Source organism: Vidua chalybeata, chromosome 2 (assembly GCF_026979565.1).
Source record: "Vidua chalybeata isolate OUT-0048 chromosome 2, bVidCha1 merged haplotype, whole genome shotgun sequence".
NCBI classification, from domain to species: domain Eukaryota; kingdom Metazoa; phylum Chordata; class Aves; order Passeriformes; family Viduidae; genus Vidua; species Vidua chalybeata.
Window position 1 is genome coordinate 63,171,487 of NC_071531.1, and position 23,161 is coordinate 63,194,647.

At 39.9% G+C, this 23,161-nt stretch overlaps 2 protein-coding genes and 1 long non-coding RNA gene across 5 annotated transcripts in view; 1 reads left to right on the forward strand and 2 right to left on the reverse strand.

Moving 5' to 3' along the window:
• CD47 (CD47 molecule) overlaps positions 1-2,201 on the reverse strand; it is a 30,341-nt gene extending 28,140 nt beyond the window's left edge. Inside the window, exon 1 of one of the 2 annotated variants that reach the window (XM_053936289.1) lies at positions 1,884-2,201. The gene's annotated coding sequence lies outside the window, so the exon portion shown is untranslated. The other variant, XM_053936290.1, reaches the window with a different exon arrangement.
• Positions 2,202-8,937: 6,736 nt separating this feature from the next.
• On the reverse strand, positions 8,938-23,161 carry IFT57 (intraflagellar transport 57). Of its 2 annotated transcripts, none has more exons than XM_053936272.1 (11): positions 22,874-23,161; positions 20,834-20,996; positions 19,614-19,732; positions 18,628-18,718; positions 16,636-16,704; positions 15,950-16,072; positions 13,644-13,715; positions 12,950-13,081; positions 11,974-12,036; positions 10,230-10,296; positions 8,938-9,690 (listed from the first exon to the last, which is right to left on the reverse strand). In XM_053936272.1, exons 1-11 carry the CDS (start codon positions 23,050-23,052, stop codon positions 9,512-9,514), a joined length of 1,257 nt encoding a protein of 418 aa, XP_053792247.1. In that variant the 5' UTR covers positions 23,053-23,161; the 3' UTR covers positions 8,938-9,511. The 2 variants fall into 2 exon arrangements, with proteins under 2 accessions (XP_053792247.1, XP_053792248.1); XM_053936273.1 differs by lacking the exon at positions 22,874-23,161 and adding an exon at positions 21,889-22,534.
• On the forward strand, positions 16,695-21,816 carry LOC128784562 (uncharacterized). The gene is made up of 3 exons (XR_008429538.1): positions 16,695-16,733; positions 19,874-20,028; positions 21,554-21,816. It is a non-coding gene; the product is annotated as an uncharacterized LOC128784562 (long non-coding RNA).

Consider the following 23,161-nt stretch of genomic DNA (forward strand, 5'->3'; position numbering starts at 1 on the left):
TGCTTCCCATTCTTTGTCTTCTCCAGGGGCTGCTGAGCTGACTGCATGGGGTGGGTGGGCAGAGGGGACTCCTAACAGATTAGTTTTCAGCCTGATCTGTGAGCTGTTTCTGCTCATCACACTGCTGTGCATTGGCAACTCGTGCAGAGAAGTGATAGAAACGTGCAGACAATGAAACAAAATGGGTAGCTGAACACACCCACAGCAGCTTCTCGTTAGCTCAGCTTATCCCAGCATGAGGGCTGGAGTCCCAGGGCCATGTTTGCCTTTCCCCACTGTAACTCCATCTCTGGACAGCCTTCATCCCAATGCCTGCCTGTACAGCCCAGTGGCTCTAAAGAGCTGGGGCTGCCGAGGCTTTCAGAGCCAGTGTAGGGAGACCACAAGGCACTGCCATCTCCATGATCCCTGTGGGGCCAGGAGTCTTCCCAGGCAGACTGGCCCAGGCCCAGGGCACAATGACATATGGTTGGTCTGTGGCTCTGGGGCAGGATGCCAGGGACAGGCAGCGCTCCAGCTGAACCCTCACTGGAACTCTGCTACTGGTTTGTACAGTATTTTGGCCTCCTAATATGGACATTTTTCCACCTGAATTTAGTTACACATGAGTATTTTCAACCAACTTGTCGTCACAAGTCTTCAGTTTAGAGTAGGGACAAAGAAGAAACAAGGATGAAATTAATTTTCTGAATTACAGGAAGCAATTTTTTAAATTTAACTTATGGCTCTCCTCAAGAGCAGGTCTCCAACAGATGCTTTTTTCGACTAAGTTTTGTTTAACTATAACTGTCTTTAAACCTGCCTGAAGTGATAACTGTGGGTTCTCCCTTTGACACCAAATTTGAACTTGCAAACAAGTAAAAAAAAGGGAAGCGTTCCAACAGGAACTCCACCAGAGGTGCCACAGATCAACTGAAAAAAATCTGTAAAACACCTTTAGTTTTGTTTGAAATTTCCCTATTACTTGTGAAAATTATACTAAACATGCAACATTAAATAATTAAATCCTGTTTATCTACCAATTAGCAGGAGTTCAATGCAGCTCATCTCCATAGAGAAAGAAAAAAAAAACCAAGAGGGAAAACAGTGCCCCTGAAAGGGTTACTTAAAGAATTTTTTCCCATTCTCCTCAAGGCTGTAGCCAAACAAGGCTTGTAGCTGTTACATGTAGGGCCTTGCTTGTACTACTGCAAGAGTTTACAGTGTTTAACTGTTTCATTGTGGCTGTAGCAAATAATGCAGTATCTCCCTGCAGAAGAGTGGGAACTGCTCCAGCTATTCAGAGACCAGAACTGGAAGAGCTGCTAACAAAGGGGGTTTATGTGGAAACCAGCACTATTCCCGCATACTCAGCTCACTGGTTTCTGTCTTCCTCCTCCCTTCCTCTTCCTCCGTTTAGAATTTCCTTTGCTTGTATATCTGTTTCTGAAGTGGCTTAGACTCTTGTCCTCACCTAACCTTTTAACTCCTCCATTTTTTCTCCTCTCCTTAATTTCTTCTTGTGGCTTTTGAACACCAAAGGTAGCTGTGGTAAACATGTTTGTTTGTTTGTTTGTTTGTGGTGTTTGTGTGTGTGCATAGGCTGGTGGGAATGTCCCGTGACTTGTGTTAGCTTACGTTAAGGCTGCAGAGAACTTCCATTTCTTATCAGTCTGTCCTCCTTACCTGCAATACCTCTTTTTTTACCTCCTTCAATGAGCTGCACCTTTTTCTTATTGTGTGCTTTTCTCTCACTTTTCACTCTCATAGCAAATATGTTCATTCCAGTGCTATCTGCTTCCTTGCTGGCTTTTCTCTGCAAATCAGAAATCCCTTCTGCCCCTCTGCATGACAGAGACATGCTCCTCCACCTACTGATGACTCTTCCCCTGTTGCAGCCTTACCATTTCCTTTTTCTGCATGGGCATGTCCAGCTGTTTCCTTCTGTTCCCCAGCTTTTGTCTTCCAAGTCTGTAATCCATGGGAATGGTCACTTCTACCATGTCCTTAACTCCGCCTTTCTTCCCTCTGCATGCTGGTACTGTTGGGTCTCAGTTCCATTTTCAGCTGTCTCCAAGGCAGAGTGTGTATCTATCTGTGAGTCAAGCTGGCCACTGAAAGCAACCCCCTTCTTTGCCTGAAACAACTTTTTGTAGAAGTCCAGAGTCACTTCCTTCTGATAAAGTGATATGTATGCCTGGGAATATGATTTCTGGGTAAGAGCAAGGTGTGGCTCAGTGATATAACTGCCCTGGCTGGTCACGTGCTAGGAACCACAAGCAGCAGGAAGGCTTAAACACTGTTGTTTCCTGCATGTCCTAGTGAGTGTAATGCAAAACAGTCACTCAAAATAGCAATTGTCACTTGAAAAATATGACTCATTTTGACACTCTTGGATGTTTTAACTGTATACCATTTGTAGGGCTCTAATGACTCAGTGTGAAGATTTGCCTGAACAACTTGTGAAAGGCAGGTCAGTGCTAGAATTAGTCTGAGTCCACAGCAGCTCTTCTAGGGAGGTGGCCCTCAGTGAAAGGGGCCCCTACACACTGACAACTGTATTCCAACATAGGGTAAAAGCACCAAGAAGAGACTTTCAGTACTAACCTGACCAGTCACTGAAAACAGATGCCTTTTTGTCTGGCTTTTGTTTTGAAATGGCTAATAAGAACAGATCAGCACTGGCACCATTGTCTGCAAAAAATGCGTCTTCACATGCAGTGGAAGACTGTGGTGTGTTGTAAACAATCACAGCACTGAGTGAAGCATAATCCATCACACAAGTGCCACAAAGGATACATTTGGCAAAGCATGGTTTAAAGATTGGGATCTGTATAACAGAGCTGGCACACTTATGACATGGTGAAGAGGAGCTATCAGCATTTTCTGAGATGAAATATCACATGGATTGTCATAAAAAGACTTAACAACCCTTTACTGTTATTGCATTTGCTGCATCACAGTAAAGTGTTATCTGCTGCTTGTCAGAAGGTCCCTCACACTGATAAACTGGTATTTTGTATTCTGAGTCTCTAAAAATCAAATTACATGCTTCACCTCAAATGCAGACTTACTGTTGAGCACTGAAAGGTCTTGCTATATGCCATGGGTCTTGCTCTTTGCTATATTCTTCAAGCTTTATGTTGAGGTCACTCTGCTAAAATCAGGAATGGCAAATTTGGGTGTTTAGAGACACAATATATTGGCACAGCATAAAAATCTGTGTGCTGCAGGAAATATTACAGCTTTCTAGAAGATACATTGTCTGGCCATATCTTCTTCCGTTTCTTCTTCCACCACTGAACAGAACAACTTTTTTTCACAAATGAAAGCTTTGCTCCTCCAAGCCAAACCTTATGCTGGTAAAGGTCAAGTTAAACTGCTTTGAAACTCTGGGTATCAATACAACTCTTTGTGGTGCAGATAAAAAGGAAATTTTTTTTCCAGATGCAGGTGGTTTTGAAAGGTGCAATACAAAAATGTCTGTCCACCAGACAGAAAGAAATGATCCAGCCTAAATTCTGAGGCTTCAGGCATAAAGGTTATTGCATATGTAAAAGAGAGAGGTGGTGAAGATCTGAAAAAACACAGGTGAGGTAGGAAAGCCCACCCTTACTCAAAATGTTTAGCCTGACCCTAAAAACTAGACAAGAGATCAATTCAAGAAGAATACTTGTATTTGTGAGCAGGTTCTGTGTTTTATTTTCTGCTGTTTGTTTGATTCATTCTAGGCACAAACACCACTTGGCTTCTTCATCATTTCCTCCTCCCCCTGATTAGAGCAATCAGTGGGACACTGAGTTTTGATTAACTGCTTTTAGCAGAAGGGTGACAAGCACCATGGTGTTCACCTTCCCTCTGTATGTAGCTGTACTAGCAAATTCTGTCTGTCCAGGCTTCTGCAGTCTCCTACAGGAGACAAGCACTGTAAAAGCTGTGGTTTCTCTGACAGGAAGTGGGACCAGCTTCCTGCTTCTCACTTCCCGACACCCGCCCTGGATCAGTGTCAGCAGTGACTGCTCACAGGTGGCACTCTACAGAGACACACCAAGTCAGCTCCACCCAGCTTAGCAGATGCTCAGATGGACTGACCACATCTGTTATGTTCAGGTCATGCTGTCAAACTTCCAATTATTTGGAGGGAAACACTATCACAGAGGAGTACACTGTGCACTTCAGAGAGATGAAGATTAATGAGTAGCAACAAATAGAATTTAACTAAGCAAAGGCATGTTTTGTACATTTAAGCCAAGAAAGTATGGAAGAGCTTTTTAAAGGAAGCTCTTTCATTCTATCCACATGAATTTCTTACCTGTTTATCAATCCTGTTCACAACTGAGAGAAAACTGAACTGGCTTTCATTTGTTTATCTTCTCTAAGACAGTTACCTGCAATTCCTTTTTTTGTAAGAGTTCTCACAAACCCAAACATGCTAACAGGTATGCCCTTATTCAAACAAAAGTCAGCAGACTGGACTACTTATAGAAAAAACACTCCAAACCTGCCACACCTTGCTATACCTAGAGTATACTCTTCTGTCCCAGGAAAAGTCTTCTCAGAACAGTATTTCTTATTCTTTGTTGTCAATATTATATAGCTGAAGATTATAAAAGTCTTCAAGAATGTTTGAGTTTACAGGCACTCTACAGAAGGGATGTAGTGAAATGGCTGCTGGACAAATTAGTACAAAATTAATGAGTGACAATTTTAAGATCAGAGTTTTAATTGTTTTTACTGTTGTTAGACAGCATTTGATAAACTCAGCAGAAATCCTTCCTGCCATCATACCAGGAACTTGAGCACCTCCTGTAACAAAGGAAATGATGTTCAACAGATGCTGTCAAACCTTTTGAAACCTTCTACACCATTTTTTTGGCACTAATTTCCAAAAAAAATTCACAAACAGCCTGTCCCTTTTGGTCTGACTACTGGCTTATATTCTTTCCCAAATGGATTCTTTGAAAGGAGGCAAAATCCTCATGGACAAGCCATGTTGAAGAAGGATAGGGAGAACTCTCTTAAAACCTTAAAAGAGCCCCCCTACCAAGATACAACAAGAAACTTCTGCCCTAAAACTAGAGGAGAGATGGGAAACTTTTTGTCCAGGGGATGCCTACACTTCACAGTTTAATTCTTTGTGTTACTACTGAATAACACTAAGGTGTCATTTGAAATATTTTCATCCTTTGAAAACCACAGAAACAGGAAAATATTTTTGAATTAACAATTGCAATTAGTGCATTATCAAGAGGAATATTATTAGAAATAATTATTCTGCTCTTCTGACCTTGAAATATTTGCCTTTGTGGATTTTTACAAGAGGATGCATGTGAGCATCTCAGCTACTTCTGGGATGGAGTACTGAAATACAGCCAATACTAACTACTAAGACCAAGGACGAAAAAGAACAGAGTAAAAACTAGGCAGTTAGTGAAAGACTAGCATTATTCAAATCGCTACTTACTCTCAACCCTGCTCATTCCAGTGTTGCGTGGGAATAATTGTGAAATGGTAGGGCTGTTACTAGGAGGCTGAAAGACAGACATTTCCAGCAACACCAAGCCCTGGAGCAATAGCTATGTATTAGCTAACACATGAGAAAGCCCTGGTAATGGCACTTGCTTAGTGAAAAAATACATAAAAAGGAGGAAATGACAGCTGAAAATAACCTTTGCTATCTCCAAGCCTTCTGTGGAAAATCCCCACCTATGAGCAGTATTCACACAGAAAAGCCAGTGCTCATATCCTCTGTTTACTTTAACCTCATGGGTACTGAGGTACTAACTTTTGCTGAGTTTTATTTCACGCCTTTGCCAGATATCACCCAACCATTTCCTAAAACATTAATCCATCCACAAGCAAAGGGAAAGCAGTCAGGCTGCAGGAAGTAGGCCAGGATTTTCACAGGCATGTTTTTCTGCTGCTGGTTCCAGCCCCAGCACAGGCCTGTGCGCATGCACGTGCAGCTGCCTTGTGGGGGTACACTGCAGCATTGACATCCCCACACAGGCATGCAGCCAGCATGGCAGCACAGCATCAACCAACTCCTTCTTTTTCCAAATTAACATTTGTCAAACTTGGAGAGAAGCCCAGGATGCAAAATTTGGATGCAAAATTCAAAGAGCACAGAAGCTGGAAATGTTCACACACAGGCTCTTCATTTATGCTTAGATTTTTTTTATAAGTCATGCACATATGACTTACTTGCTCTTACTGTAACTCACAATTTGCAATACTAATCATTTTTTTCTATGTCATAGTGAAGAGTAGAGCTGTACTCCAAAAAAAAAAAAAGTGGCAAAGTTTAACAGTAGGTGGACTTAAAGGTTTTCCCTTTCAAGAAAAAATTTTCCCTGAAGTTCCTCTTCTGGCTGGGTGAAGAGGAGAAGGCCCTTCACGCCATCAGCAGACAGGAGTGAGAATAATTCGACCAGATCTGGGAGTTCTTTATAACAGTGGTTTCTCAAACTCATGTGAACTCATTCAGCTTCCTGCATAGCACTCAGCAATGCAAGTTCAGATGATTAACCTGACTCAGTGCTGAAACGCATTCTCGGAATATGCTTGAGAGGCACTTTTAAACTCTTGTGATTTCCGTGTTAAGTTGCCAACTCTATAGAAGGTTCTCTGTGAGAACCAGCCCTTTGCACTTTTTATCAGCACAGCAATTAATGCTATCTGCTGACATTAGAAGAAAATGGGGAGTGGGGTATTATATTTATTAAAGTAAAAAGGTAATGCATGTAATCACTCTCAGGTATCCTAAATGGCCTATAAACCTCTAATAGAGTACCTAGCACTAAGGCTATTTTCAGTTCCCAGCAGGGCACTTACATCCTAGCCTAGACAAAAGACAGGGAAATAAGACATTGGGTCATGTTATGAGGTTCAGAGGTATTTCAGAGCTGAAGAAACCCTAAGAAGTAATATGCTGCAAGTGTTCCTTTCCTGGAACTTTGAGGAGTACATGCAAGAGCGTGAGCTGGCTACTGATGAACCTTCCTCAACATGTTTCCAAAAGCCAAGTGTCAGCTCATACCAGGGACACATACAAGACTGAACTACTGCAGTCCTCATGGCAAGGACAAAACCCATGGCTTCTCTAACCAAAGTAAGCAAATGAAGCTCCTTCTTTCTCTCTCTGCACGATTTCTGGGTCTGTCTACAGCCAGCTTCTACTTGGCTTCTAGGTAAAATCTGAAAATGACACTTTGCATCCATGCTAATGTTCCAGAGACCTGAAAATGTTAAGAGACCTTGGACGAGGATAGCTGTATACAAAACTTACCTCTTGTGAATAGTCCTTTTCTAAATCCTCTCCAGATGAAGAGGGACTCTTTCATATAACAGCTTTATGTGCATCCTACTACCTTAGAGACATCTTTGTTTTGTTGGTCTTCCATTCTGACACTGCATTAGTTAATGAGCAATGCAGGAAGTAATGTGAACCAAATGATTTAATTTTAATGTGGCTTCTGTTTCCTGCACTGATTCAGCAGTGGACTAATTACACTGATCTTTGCTTCTCTAGAAGGGCCTTTCAGGCTGCTTGTGACAGGCCTCACTGCTCTCCTCTACTTTTAAGGGAGATGGTGTGGCCACCTGCTGGATCAGTAAGGCCGCTTTCAAAGCAGGGTCAAGTACTTTTACTGTCTCAAGGGGCAAATGCCACTCTTTGCCAGATGACAATTAAAGGCCATGTATCACTGATACCAGTGATACCAACAGAAATGTTCTACTTAAATTAAAGCAGTTGCAGACAGTACTGTTAAAAATAATGTAAATCAATTCCAGATAATTAGCATGCTATTTTAGAATTACTTTGGCACAAAGGAGGCTTTTCTTCCAGAGATTTTTGTCACATTAGAGGGGTTTTGGCCATGCTTGTCTTAACAGATTCACTTCTAATAGAATAAGAGGCTCAGTTCATAAGGAAAGGTTTTTGATTAATCATGTTTGTTGTATTAGCATGAAAGAGGAGTTTTTTTGAGGAAAGCGTTTACATAAACGACATTTATTCAACACAACACTGCAATCCAAAAGCATCAGTGAGCTGCTTTGCAGGCAATGCAAAAGGGAGTTGCTTTATCTTAAGTTGAAGTAAAGCCACTGTTGAAGTAAATATGCAGTAGCAACAGCACCTAACAAAGGGAACATGAATAATAACTTTTCTAATTTCAGCTGAATGTGGGAGGATCTAGGTAGGCAGCAAAAGGAGTTGGAAACCAACTTCCAGTGTGATTCATAGAGATTTTCAGCAGTGGCTTGTACAGGTAAATTGTAATACTTGACATTTACAGATAGCTTTTCACTTATTAAAATCCAATAGGTTTAGGGCTTTTTCTTTTTTGGCAAATGAGATACTGAAGCACAACAAACTTATACTGGCTCATAGTACTGACTCTGTCAAGTATCTTGACTTTCAGACACAGAACTGGTTCACTGATTCTGCAAAATACTGCTCACTTTTAAGTGAGAGAAATTATTTGCCAGATAAATGGAATACCCTGCAGAAGTTCAGCAAGGATTTTAATGCCACTGAAACTGTACTAATATCGTTCATGGCTCAAGAATAACCAGAACCAAAAGGATGTACTAATACTTTAATAAGGTTATTTCTTTGCTCCATACTCCTTCATTACCACTAACAGCTAGAATAACTCCCTTCCTACACATTTACTAAGACAAAACAAGCTCCCTGTTGCCATTACATTCCCAACCCCTTCCTCCTACATTTTTCTTTTCGTTCTATATTACTCAACTAGATTTGGCAACATTTTTCCTTCACAGAAATCAAAAGTGGGTGTTCTGACACAAGAACAGAAAACAAGAATAATCCAAATTATGTCCACAGAGCTCTTCTAAATACTATAAATGAAAGCAGCATTTGACCCAATGCTAATATAAAGTGATTCCGAAAAAGAGATGGGACATGAAAAAAAATTAGAAAGGCAAGAGTGATTTCCAAACAATACTTTACTCCTCCTTTGGTGTTATACAGATTTTTATATTGTTGCTGATGTTAGAGGAGTCTTGCAGCTGATATCAATTTTCACCTAGCCTGTTAGAAGGGGTAATGCTGCATTATTTCAGTATCATCAATTAAATACCTTATCTAAATGTATGTAAGTGGCAATGACAGACATTTTACCTTCCTTTCAAGTCCTTTGCAAGCAATTTCCTTTCAGCGCTGCAGAGTATCAAGATTACAGGCTGTCAGCATCATTCTACAGACTTTCACACTACATTCTCCAAAAAAATAGAGACATCCTCACTAAAAAGAATTTATTAGTATATTTGAAAGAGATATGCAGTAAATCTTTACAGCACAAAACTAAACATGGCTCCCTCTTGAGTCTAAAGTGTGCATGTTACTTCTTTAAAAAGTACATCTTTTAACAAGCAACTTGTTCAAAAGGAACAGGAAAAAAGAACATCCTCCTACCACACCATAAACAAAACCTCTGAACTCACAAAAAAGCAAATGGTAGAAAACTGCATTTTGGGCAAACCAAGTCAGGTCCAACCAATTTTAATAGGCACCTACTGTGGCTTCTGGAATCACTGTTGCATGCATATGCCTAGTCATATTTGACTTCTCTTTCAGCTTTGACTGGAGTAATGTGTGTTCCATCACACCAATCTGTATGTCCATCTGAATGGTTTCTTGCCTCAATTTTGTTAAGGCCTGTTTAATCTTCACTAGAGGAGCTGTCCAAAAAAAAGATAAACAGTACAACTCTGTCAGCCACCTAACACAAAAGCATTGTTTGTTGTAATTCACTCCTTAAAATGGGAGAGTTGAATGAACAAAAGGGTGTTCTACTCTAAAGACACGATTGTACTGATACATCATTTTTAATATGCAAAACACTTTAAAGACAGAAATAGGCAATGACAATATTGCTGTCTTCTTGACATCTAGGAGCTTCATCAAATTGTACATCAACATTAAGACAGGTTTTTCAATGATGTGTTTTGCTCAGCTGAAAGCCTTATCCCCACAGCTGACTTGAGGTTTGGTAGAGAACTGAAGACACCTTCAGCAGGGTGTGAAAATCTTACCTGTGAAAAGCTATTAAATATTTTGTGCCTTACATTTTGTTTCTAATCCCTCCCTTCCCACTAATATGATGCTGCTGCATCATCTTGCTCCTAGTAATTGCTCTTATTCTTATTTTAATGAAGTACATATCATGAAACTATCACCAAGAAAAAGGGTGTGTTGTCTGAAGCAAAAATGCACTTACCACCATCAGTCATACTGCTTCCTTTCTCTTCTGTTTCCTGCTTTACTTTCTCTAATGCTTCTGTAATCTTAAAAGAGATTTTTTTTCTTAATTAAACGAGATGAATACCAAATTTAAAAAGTCTTTGCTGAATAACTGCTTTTATTTAAAAAATAACTTAATCCATCTTGTTATATAAAGATCAATGATTTTTCAATCATTCAGAAATTTTTAATTTAATTAAAATAATGTTGTAAAAAATGACAGAAAAAGGGTAATAATTTGACCAAACAACATGGTGTTACTGAAAATCTGTGCATCCCCAATAAAAACAGCAATCTGAGTGTTTCAGTGTGATGCTGGATGGAAGAACAAAGGAACCAATATCCCTACAGATCAAAATTCATCAAACAACCATGCCCCCTGCCCTTCCAGGAGCATCAGGACTACGGCATGTTACACTGGAAAGCTGAGATACAGTGCTGCAGCAAAGGAAGGGGCAGCAGTCCAGCCTGCTGGCACAGGTACAGGTACATGTTTGAAGAACAAAAGTGCATTTCAGCAGTGTCTAGCAATCAGTTTGCCTTTGTAGACAAAGCAAATATATGACTCTAAAGTATAGCCAAGGTAATAATTCAGTATTCTTGTCAATAATGTGAAAATAGCCCTACATTAAGGCTTCAATAAGCCTTTTTGGCAACAAAAAGGAATCATTGCTGCATTGGTACTGAATACCTGCAGCGGTAAAGGTATTGCTGGGTGGGCTGAGGTCTGATTGCACGTCTAAAAACAGATCAGTACTAACATCCAATGTGTCTGGTTTACCTCAGACATGTGCCAGTGCACCTACCACTGTAGTTTGAAGGATGCCAGCTAGTAACATATTCACCATTACGTATCAGTCAATTAGCTCCCAAAGCACACACTGTAAATCTGAAGTCCTCACAAAATACTTTTTCAAACTTACTTCCTTGAGAGTGAACTAGAAAGCAGCTCTAATTCTGCAGAATTCATACACTGAGAAATCTTTGCTAGAAAACTCACATTAAACTGCTGTATTACCTACTGCAGCTGCACTTGGTATCACTCTAGGTCCCTTCCAACTCAACTGTTCTGTCTGTTCTAAAACATCTCAAACTTGTTGTACAATTTCTAACACATTCTTTTTGTATGACCTATTTTATGTAACTATTCCTGAGACTTCATTGTCTAATAAGTAAAGCTGGTTTCTAAAACCCAAACAGAGCCATTGCAAAAATTTGTAAATTGGATAAAGAGTTGAAGTATTTGGAAATTGGGCTGTAATTCTAAATGAAATGCCATGAAACACTCAACATGGCGAGGCAGTTAGGAGACAGGAGATATAAGATAATTTGATGTATGGAAAAAGTTACTATTTAGTCAAATAATTGCTTTTAAGTGCCTGGAAGATAGAAATTTCAAACTGTTGATTTTAACTAAAAATAAGAGTTAAGCTTTTCTTCTTCCAAAGAATTTATGGACATGATTTATTAATCCCCCATAATTCTAGGACACAGGTCATAAAATACAGAATATTTACCTTCATTTACAAACTGAGCTCACATTTCATGAGTTAAAAATCAATGGCAGCCTGGATTTAAAATTTAGGGACTGGACTAGATCGCCTCCCCCAAACAAAGAATAATCTTTAACATGAGAACAAATCAGAGATAACTGGTTCCATTAAACTGTAACCATTAAATGCCAATCTCTGAAGACTGTTTTAAAGTAAGGTATGTTTTACCTCAGAAAGTACTCTAATCCTTTCAGTTACTCCTCCACGTCCCTCCTGGTACTTCTCTTTAGCCTGGAAAAAAACATGTCTTGGCTGTAATGACAGAATTGAAGAGATTTATACAGATAGCTCAGAGAAAACTTCAATACTTGCTCTCATATGTTTCAATTCCAAAAACTCTCCCACAAAGCCCCAGTGAGGTTTACAAATGAGGACAGGCTTGAAAGAGCCCCTGTAATGACTATCATTCAAAAATGTAAAGCAGTAAATAGTCCAAATACACACTTGATAAGAACTATGCTTTCTAATCATTTATATGAGGAAATAAACATGAAGAAAATCGGCCATAATGCAGAAATCATTGAATAGTGAAATCCAGAATAATATTTCATGAACAATAAATTACTATCTCAAAGATACCTTAACAACAAAGCAAACAGAAGGTGCAGAGGTCAAATTCTGTTAGCATTACTGTCAGCATGGCCACAACCAGGAGGGCTTGCCAAAAGGCAGACTATAATGCCTCCTAAATAGGGAATCAAAAAGCTTCTCAGACAGCACTCTATTGGCATAAAAACTAAATGAAGCAAAGAAGTAATCAGAGTGCTTTGTGCACCTCAGCACCAGTACTCAATCTAAGGGATGAATGTTGGACTGAGACTGTAGTTTTTCCACTCCTGACGGATGTGTGAACTTCACAGGGAAAGCAGAACTAGCAATTTACTAGCTGCTCAAGACTGGCAACAGCTATACATAATACTCAGACAAAACCATCTATTTTCCCCTGCAGAACAGTTGAATAAAAATTGCTAGTTTAGCTTAGAATATGATTTGACAGCCAATCAACATTTCCCCTGCTTTATATCCAACAGCAGAATTCATAGATAGCTCATGATGTCATCATTCATAGATGTCATCTTTGCCTCTACCCTCACTTAACAGCAAGTTAATGCTGGAGAAGGCAACAACAAAAGATCAGCAGTACCTCACTCAGCAAGGCTTGTGCTGAACGGTATTCTTGAACCAAGTGCTCCAACTGATTGTTGATGTATTTTTCCCTGCTATTGATCTTTTCCAGTGTTCTGCTGATTTCATTATGGAGTTTGTCAAGGTAACCCTAGAAAATCACATTCTGTGGGTTGACAGTATACAGACACTATGCAATGAGTATCAAAATGATGCTGTAGTTAAGAAAGGCTATCGAAGCCTACAGAGAGAAAAATAGTACAAAAATACTGTGTTTAGCCAACAAAAAAATTATTCCCCATGTTTTGCCCACCTCCAAAACATGTATTTCAGTCTTTACTGCTTCATCGCTCTCCCCTCCTCAATTAATTACAAATGTCAATGTCAGTAAGTTACTCTAGCAACAGTATTTGAGAGTATTTGGGAGGTTTTAACAGCACCTTCAGATGGTATTATTCTATTTTGTCCTTTGTAGTCAGGATGCTAGACCCTGATAGCCCTGTTAATCCTCACCCATAAAACTCTTTCCCAGAAGATATTTTGCCACCAGCACTGTCCTTAATGATCATTGTCCTATCTTTCCCTTTTTAGTTTTACAGCAATAGCACAAATAAATTGAAGAAAAAAAAGATCCATTTAGTTCTTAATGCTTATCAAATAGAAAATAAAAATGCTGACAGATTAGTAAAATATTCTGTACATACAAGACATACCCTAGTTTCTTTCAAAGAAGAATCAATTCCATCCTTATGCTGATGCATTTGATCTACATGAATCCTCCAATCCTAAAAAAGACATCACAAATTAAAACACAGGTAAGTACAACTTTTGTCCTTCTCTGGTTACTAAACAACGGCGGCTATGCAAAGCAGGGTCAGTTCTCTTTTATACTATTGCCATGTATCATCCTGCCACTGCTATGTTCATAGCCAGCAGCACTGGCTCAATGTGACACGATTTATAAATCTCCTAGATGTCACATGTGACACTCAGATCTATAAACAAACACTGACATCCTCACTGACACCATAGTAGCTATGCTTTTTAGAGTCTGATCGTCATGGAACTATTTCTGCTAGAAACCACTCTGAGCACAAATACTAAAAATATTGATTGTAGCTGCACTAGTTCAGCTTATTCTTAGACAAAATGACTGCTTCTGATGCCCAACACCTACCAGTTCTGGACTATCTGTTCCTTCCTTTCTATTTCAGTCCTTACTCTTACCAGGAGAAGAATGGAAAGAAAAAGAGGAAGAAATACCAGAACTTGGTTTTGGTAACGGGATAGAATTAGAAGGGGGAAAATTATTTCCAGCTTCAAGATCATAGGAAACATACATGGACTCAGGGGTGGGGGCTGAGAAAAGGTGCTGTGAATTGGCCCTGCACACCAGGTAACGAGTCACTAGAAAAAATGTGCTTACATTGTGTTTCACGTTTGCAGGAGACTTGTGATCTCTTGTTGGTCTGGTAACAATTGCTCACAATTTGTCAAACTTTGGAGTTTAAAAACAACAGGCACACAACCCACCCCCACCTCTCTCCAGTACTTTACAGTAAGTTCTAGTTTCTAGTGCCATTGATTAAACCATTAATACTCTCCTGGCACCATGTTTACATGTACAGCTTAGGAAACAGAGTATGTTTTCTGGCACAATGGAAAAAGGCCAAACACTTCTCTCCAATTATTTCTGAAAGAAACTAGAAGAAGAAGAAGAATCCTCTTTTTATGTTCATTTTGACATATTCCGTACTGGGCACCATCCCCCCCCCCCTTCTCTTTCTCCTCTGCCGGCAGATTTCCAGGTGCCGCCAGGCTCTCTGTCTCTTTCCCTCTTAAGGGGGGGGGGGGGGGGGGCAAAGGCATCTCTACTTCTCTCTACCCTTCCGTCCACAGGAGCTGGCTCGGTTCCAGACCATCAGCCCCCTCGGCCTACCTGGACAAGGCCACGTGGCTTCCCCTCCCCCACCCAGCCCGTAGCTGGGCAGGGGAGCGTCTGCACTCTCTGACGACTGGAACTAAAAGAGAGACTTTTCCTGAGAGTTCTTGCTTTTAACCCCCTGTGTTCTCAGAGGCGTGTCCATACTTTCAGTGGTCACTCTAGGTGCCAATATCTAAACCTGACTACTGATTGGTTTGACCCAACTTCCTGGAAAAAATTCACTTCCATGTCAAACCACGACACATTGTATTCATGTATATCCATTGTATTGTTGTATCAGTGGTGCAGATTGCTCCAACCCAGGTCCCAACTACCTGGGTCACTGCAAAAGAACAATTTCAATACTGCACTGATTTGTGTGTGCTACACAAGTTCCTGGAAAGAATGCTTGTGGCAATGCCAGGAGCAGGCCCTAGGTTTGGACTTACTAAAGGTGCCTTCTAAGCTGCTGATTCTAGACTCCTTGAAATAGACCATTGAGAGAAATACACAGTTCTAAGACATGATGAATTTCATCCTGAGATAGTTAGCAGGATATGGTGAGCAAAAGCAGTTGAAAAAGTGCTCACTTCTTGTCACTAAACATAAGGAGAGTTCAGGATGATTAGACCAGGGTACACACCTACTTGATTGTCATGTAAAGTTCATCAAGAGGAATTCCATACAATCAGCCTTTCATGTGGTTGAAAAATGGAAGAGTTGAAAGGTAAGATCATCAGCTGTCCTCCAAGAAGACATTTTAATAGTTGTTAAACTGAGGATAGAATTTTTTAGAAGTGTGAATACATTGGAAATGTCAGAGGCATGAAAAAAATCCTCATGGAATAAATATATAGAAATAAGGTGCCTTGTAAGCAGCAGAAAAAAAAATCTAATGTTGAAAAACACCTTACTGAAAGTTACTGCTTCTAGGGTCAAAGTAACTGACAAAGGTTCAGACAAGGTAGCACTGGAGAGCCCATTACTCACAGGTCTTTGCATGACAAAAAACAACTGCAAACAGAAAGTAAACAGCGTCGACTGAAATCATATTTTAATCACTACGTGTACATAGGCAAATCCATTCTTCCATACCTTATTGTCAGTCCTGACTGTGACTTTCAGCTGTGGAAGCACACGTTCCACTTCCAGATTCCACTCTGCTGCATCTGTTGTGGACTGTAAGATCTCTTCCTGCTTTGCAGTGTCATTCATGTTCTGTGTAAAAATCACGAAGTTTATACACAAAATATCACTGTTATGCACAGTGAGTACTGTTAGAAATCACTATAATGGTTTGCAGTGTTAATATTAAAAAAATATTTATATCCAGAATGATCTAGACTACAGATGAAACAGATTTCTTTAATGGTTTTCTTTGAGTTCATAAAGATTTGGAATTAAAGTAAGTATATCTTCTCATCATACTTAAAACTGAAGACAATTAAATTTATATATTAAGAAATTATAGTACATTTCAGAAATTGTGTATGTATGTGGGATTAAAATATATTCATGAAATTAATACCATGTTTCTCTAGAAGTCTCTGCAAAAAAATTATTAGAAATGTTCCCAGCAGCCCTTCAGTGATATCAGTTTAGAAACTGGCTGCACATTGTTCTTTCAAAATGATATTAATATATAATATCGGATTCATTTCAGATGGGTTTTTTTCCAAGTAAAGACTATACAAGGCTTTTTAGACTTAAATCCAACAGACACAAATTGCTGCTACAGATGTAAAAATCTCTCATGAGAGGACTAATAGGTAACAACTTACTGATCTGTATGTTTGTGCCTTTAAAACATTCAGGTCAATATAATTTTCTTCATTGTCTGACTCTTCTTCCTTAAGAGAAGTTTCAAAGCAAGATGTCAGTAAGTATTGCACAATCTTTCTCCATCATTTTGTTTTGCAGGAGAACAAACCAAGGAGTATTAAGTTCCATATTTCTGAACAAAATAGACATGGAGAATTTATTATATGGAACTTATAAAGAGACATAATAACTGGGACAAAGTGAAAAATCAAAGCTACCCCACATTTCCTTCAGAGTGCCACAGTATTACAAAAATAAATCAACAAAACCCAAACCCTAAACCTAAAGCTTCTGACATCAAATGGCCCATTATCAATAGTTGTATGGTAGTTGTAGTTTTTTATGTATTTCTTAAAGCTCTACCTTAAAAATAAAGCCCCATCAAAAGAAAAACCAAACCACAACCAGACCTCAACACAGTTTTCAAGATGCTGTTTGCACTACATATTTGGAGATGAATGCCATATCTTAAGTGTGCAGAATAATGCACCTGAAATTGAGGCAATTGATCTTTTCTTGCCCATGAGACCACACACCCTGTTCATGTACCATATAAATCTGTTAGTCTCAAAATTCCCTAGTTCCATACCTGTGATCAGCAGAGAGCCCATCACCCATAAGTAACAATGCTTTTTCTGTGCATTAACCTTCACTCATATATACTGTATTTCATCTGCCATTTTATCACCCATAACTTCACCCTTATACACCTTGTCCCCCTCTTGACTGTCTTTTCCACCAAAGTGAAATTTTATCATCCACCTCCTTTCTACAAAAATCACAAAAGCTGCAATAACACAGGTCTTAGGGTAAAATCCTTCAAGACTCAGTGAAAACCTTGCAGCTTATTTCTCTTTCCTCTACTTTACCCAGTTTTTAACTAACAGGGACCACTATTTTCTTCTGGCATGTCTGACCCCGAGTTCCGTGAATACTTGCAAGAAGTTAAGACTAGATTTAGACTATCTTTTGCTAAATAGACAATATATATTTGTGCAGCATTTAAAATAACATACCACCAGAAGAAGACTGGTTATCAGAACTGAGAAACCAAACTGTGCTGATTTCCTTGCACACCCAGCCTCACTGCCTACTGCTGGCCACCTAATACAGGCTATCCCTGATTTACAGAACTAGGCTCTCTCTGTCAGCCTCATCATTTTTATTCAGAAGAACCAAAACCAAAGAACAATCAATGAACTTTACCATTAACATTTAATTGCTGGAAATACTGCTAAATTAAATTATGGATACAGCTAATATCAATATACTGGCAGCTACAATGGACTGGGCAAAAAAAAAAAAAAAAAAACATTGGCATGTAATTAATCCCTGTAGAATGACTAGGGCCTCTAAAAAGTGAGTATCCCTTTGGTATGAACTGCCTGGTAATGTAATACCCAGTAAAGGGATAACACCTCAGTGGTCTTATTAACACATGTACATTCCACAGAGCTAAAAGAACACATTAGTTATGAAAATCATGGCCTAGGACAATAACTGAGAACAAACCCAGAGGTTCTTTGAAGGATTTCAACTGTGCTTTAGTTAACTGTTTCATCCCCACTTCCCAGTTTAAGCAGCTTAGACCTTAACAAGATACAGAAAAGAGCAGACAGCTGTTTTCCTATTTTAAACCTTTAGTTTAACATCAAGAGTAGATTTATCAGTAGAAGATAAACAATTCTGAAGCTCCATGGTTTTAATGCACAGTTAGATTCCACTGCACATATGAACATACACTCTGTCTTGAAGAGTTAATCTTATCTGAAAGGCAACAAAAAACCCTACAGAGAATCTGACAATGCAGGAATAGAGCTGCAGAAAAAAAAAAACTTGAACAGCTAATTGAAAAGGATTCTTAAACAAAGCCAAACAAAATGAACAGTGACTAAAAATTTCCTCATAGCTGACCAATACTAATATAATCAAAACCAAGCAAATAAACCTACTGCAACACTCTCTTCCAGTTTACTAAGGGTTAATTCTGCATCATCTTCTGTTATTTCTTCTTCTTCTGGCTCTTCTGTTGGGTATGCTGGCCTGAAATTAATTCAAAGAACAGCAGAGCTTTTAAATACAATAAATTGTAAATATCTCTGCAAACAAAACATTTCATGAGAAAAATGGATGATATGGAACATACCTAGATAGTGATTAGTGTTTCACAACTTAAATAAATATATATTCTGCCTTGAAAGTCTTGTTCATCTTGGACTGTCTTAAAAGTAAAGGCAGTACAGTACATTCACATTTCAAAGTCATCTAGGAAGTAAATTATGGGTTTTTTTTCTATTGGTCCAAGCTCTTAAAATTCAAGTGCAAGTCACCACGGGCTTATTTGCAGCCTACAGTAGAATTAGTGAACTAAAAAGAAGTAACAGTAAAATATTTCCAAGGTAGAAATTACTCTGCTATATCCATTTCAAAACCCTTTGGAGGAAAAGAATGAAATAAAGAACACTTTTAAAGACATTTTCATATACTTGAGATTATCTGTCATCTAATTTGTGCTAAGATTTCCTTCAGATTAAATAAAATTACTCCAGTCTACTTGTAACATGATCATACTCTGCATAACTCCAGGAATTTACCACTGATTGACAGAATCTAAAAGGACATGACATGTTTCAACTCAAATATAAGATTAACAAGGAGTTATGTGTAGGGAAATAACAAAACAAAAAGTCATCAGTTAAACCGTAATTAGCTAAGTCTATAATGGTCCAAACTCAGCCTTGCTGGCAACAGGCCAGTTGTGTGAAACTGCATTAGGCATTACTTGGTCACCCTGCTTCAAGCCAAGTTGAATTTTCCATCTCATGAAACGTCAAGTAAAATGGTTTTAGTCAGTCCCATGTTTTATTTTACCACTACAACTTATATCTGTTTGCAGGAAAACAACACATAAGGGATGATGCTTAGAAGTATACTGTACCTTTTCCAGCTAAATCCAGTGTTTTTCAAGGCTTCTTCAGCTAAACAATCAAGAACATAGCACACTTGCTCTCCGCAGCCTGCCTTTAATTTTGAAGGAGGAAAATCCACAGGCCTTCCCTAAAATAAAGAGACAGGCTGTTTACTAATGGCCTAACAACCCAAATTTCCTCAAAGGGAGATAAGTTTTGTACACTAAAACCAAGAGTCCCTTGTGTATGAGATTTTATTAATGACAATTTATATTCTTCTCCTATGCAGCTCCAGTGAGGCAACAGAAGGAAAAGCAGACGAAGCCAACGAACAGATGCAGCACAGAAATCTTTAACCACATGGTAAGAGCATATTCCCAGGTAGCAGAAGAGGCAGAAGCCACAAGGGATCTGGATGGTCAAGCACACGAGTGACAAGGCAAGGTAAGAACAGCTACAGAGAAACTCAAGTATTGAGACTTAACTAGCAACTTTTCAACAGTGTCCTGCTTGCTCCAGATTTTACTTATAAAAGATTTTAATATATTGCTGTCATGCAGAATAAACGTAGTAGTTTGATACAGTTTAACTCCTTTAGAGAACAGTGTCCTTAACATCATTTACTGCTGCACCAGAGTATAATCTTCCAAAAGATCATACTTGTCAGTTGATATAGTACCCTGACCTTTGGAGTTTGGCTCTTTTCCTTCCTTTTTTTTTTATCAAAAAAAAAAAAAAAATCTCAGTAGTTCCTGGCAGTTTGTATAACCTTTTACTCTTTAACACACACACAAAAAAAAAAAAAAAAAAAAAGAAAAAAGAAAACACAAACACTATTCTAAACCACTTCCTACACTACAAATTAAGTCATTGACTTTGGCTAGAGCAGGATCACAAGCTGTGTAAACCTTCCAGATGAAATCTCTGAAAATTATGGTACTATAAATGAGCAACATATGTGGCACTACAAAAGGTAAGCCTGGTTTAATCCATTTTACAGACTGCAGAACAAAACTAATTGGAATCATTTATAAGACCATTTTTGTAGTGCTAAAAAAATTAGCAAGTAGGTACAGCCTATGTAAACTTCCAATTAATTAAGTAACATAGTACCAACCTACAGCTAGGAAAAGTCTGTCCAGTCCTTGGGACCAGACCCAGCAGGAGAACAGTGTGTGACTGATGTTATTTCTGAAGGGAATGCAGGCGTTTGCAACACAGTTGGGAAGAGAGCCCATGTGACACTCACAAAGGACCGCAGCTCTGAGAGTACATTTGAAATCACGGCATTGGGGTCATCGTACTCCTGTGGCTGCTCGAAGGCATGTCCCGCTTTGCTGATCAGCCAAGCAGCGAGCGTGCAGAACATGAAGAACTGCTCACCGGAATTGGTGGGCAGCGCAAAGTAGTGCCTGTTTAAAAGGGGGACAAATGGTACATATTGTGAGTTTCTGGAGCTCTTACAACATTATAGGTAAGCACAGGCTACAAAGCAGTTTCTTTACCCAGTTTCCTCAATGAGCAACCCATCTGAACTAAATTTAGGATGCCTAGTTTCACACATAACTACAGCAGACCAAGTTTTCTATACCCAGCTTGCTTATTTCCACCTTTGACTAAGTTTTTAGTCAACACCAGACATGGCTGCCAAGTTCCCCAATCACCTCTCCTTCACACTTTCCTTAAGAAATGCAGGAGATAGTATTCCTACATCGGCAAATTCAGCTCAGATCAGGAGTGTGATAAGTTGGAAAGGACTCTTTGTTCATCATTAAGAAAACCACAAGACAGAAAGGAGAAGCCTTGTGTAGACAACAGAAAACCGCAAGACAGAAAAAGAAAAGACTTGTATAGATAACAGAAAACCGCAAGACAGAAACTAGATAGTATGTTGATTACTTAAGCTGACTGTGTAACTAAAACTTAGCCGCATATAACATATAACCTTATATGAAAAAGATCATTACAGGGCCGTGAACTGTCACCAAGGAAGAAGAGAGGAGCCTTCCTCAAACAACCACCAGAGAGTAGAAGACCCCCTAGCAACAGAGGGCGCAAGTGCAGAGTACACCCAGAAATACCACGGACACAGAAGAAGAAAGAGTATAAAAGACTGTGAGAAGGGGGAAACGGTGTGAGCCGTTGGCAGAGCGCTGACTCCCCGGCTACACCCAGTGCTGTTTGCTTGCCATTGCTTGCTGTAACCAATAAATTTCTGATTGACTCTCGAAAGGCTGAACAAATTATTGGCCTCAATTTACAACAAAGAGCATGTTTTGCAGTGATCATTCCACCAGTCCTTACCTACTGTGCTTTGGGTTGCTTTGGAGAGCAATGAAAACTGGATCTGACCTGGATCACAGCAAATTCAAATATGTGGTCCTAACAAGAAATCAATCCATAAAACCAGACCACCCCACAAAGTATAAATTACATGCACACTGGGAACTTCTGGAAATGCTTCTCTTTAACAACACAGCTACTCACTAAGGTACATAATGATCTGCTGTCCTGCTCCAAGCATTCCAATGGTTCAACAGCAGGCTAGAACTAATTTACAGCCACTGTGCTCATACTTGAGCCTCCCTCCCAAAAAGGGAGTAGCTTGGACCCCCTTGTCAAACTGTTGCTTGTAAGAAGCTTAATTCTGTGACAGCCTGCAATGAAGCCTGGCTGAAAGTGACAAATGGGTTTAAGTTATTTGGGCAGGTGGATATTGGGAGCACATTGGTCCTGTTTCCCAGGCTTCCTGTCTCCACCATAATTTAAAAGAAAGACATAAAAAACATTACATATGAAACAAATATGTACTGGATATGAAACCCCAGCAAAAACAGGTCCAAGACCTTCTTTGTAAAGGGTTAAAGGGTCAAAAAATATACACATCCCACGAATAGCTGTCCTGAATTCAAGATATTTAGAGTTACTTTGAACAACTTAGAATTTAGGCAGAGCTATTTTCTGCGGAATAGGTAGAATTTAGGTAGAATTACTTTTTGCATAGGTACCCTGGCATGCAGATACCCAGAACCTGTCGGGGACAGGGAAGGTCAAGGGACTATTACTTATCGCATCTCAGCCTTTCGCTGGGCCTCGCGTTTTGAAAGCTTCCAGCTCACACGGGAAGCTTTGCAACTGGATGGTTGTCCCTTGAGCCAGGTATCCTGCCATGCAGGCGCTGCCTTCCTTCGCTAGCCTCTGACGGCTCGGAGGGATTCCCTCCCGACGCCCCCCGCCCGCAGCCACGCCAGCGCCCTTAGGCCGAGGAGGAGGCGCGGGTCAGAAGCACCTGGATAGAGGCCGCATGTTGTGGCGCCGCAGCGCCTCCTCCTCGTAGCTCAGCAGTTTCAGCTTGTCTAGCAGGTCCTCCATGAGCACGAACTTGTGAAAAGCCGCGCCGGGGCCGCGCTCCGCCGGTGCCTCCTCGCTCCGCTCCCCGCGCCGGCCCGGAGCGCCCTCTTCCGCCATCTTGACTCGTAACCACAGCGACAGGGGCGGGCCCGCACGGCGCGTGAGGCTCGCTCGGGGCGGTGCCGGCCAAGGACCCACCGCCAACCCGCGCGGAACAAAGTTTTCG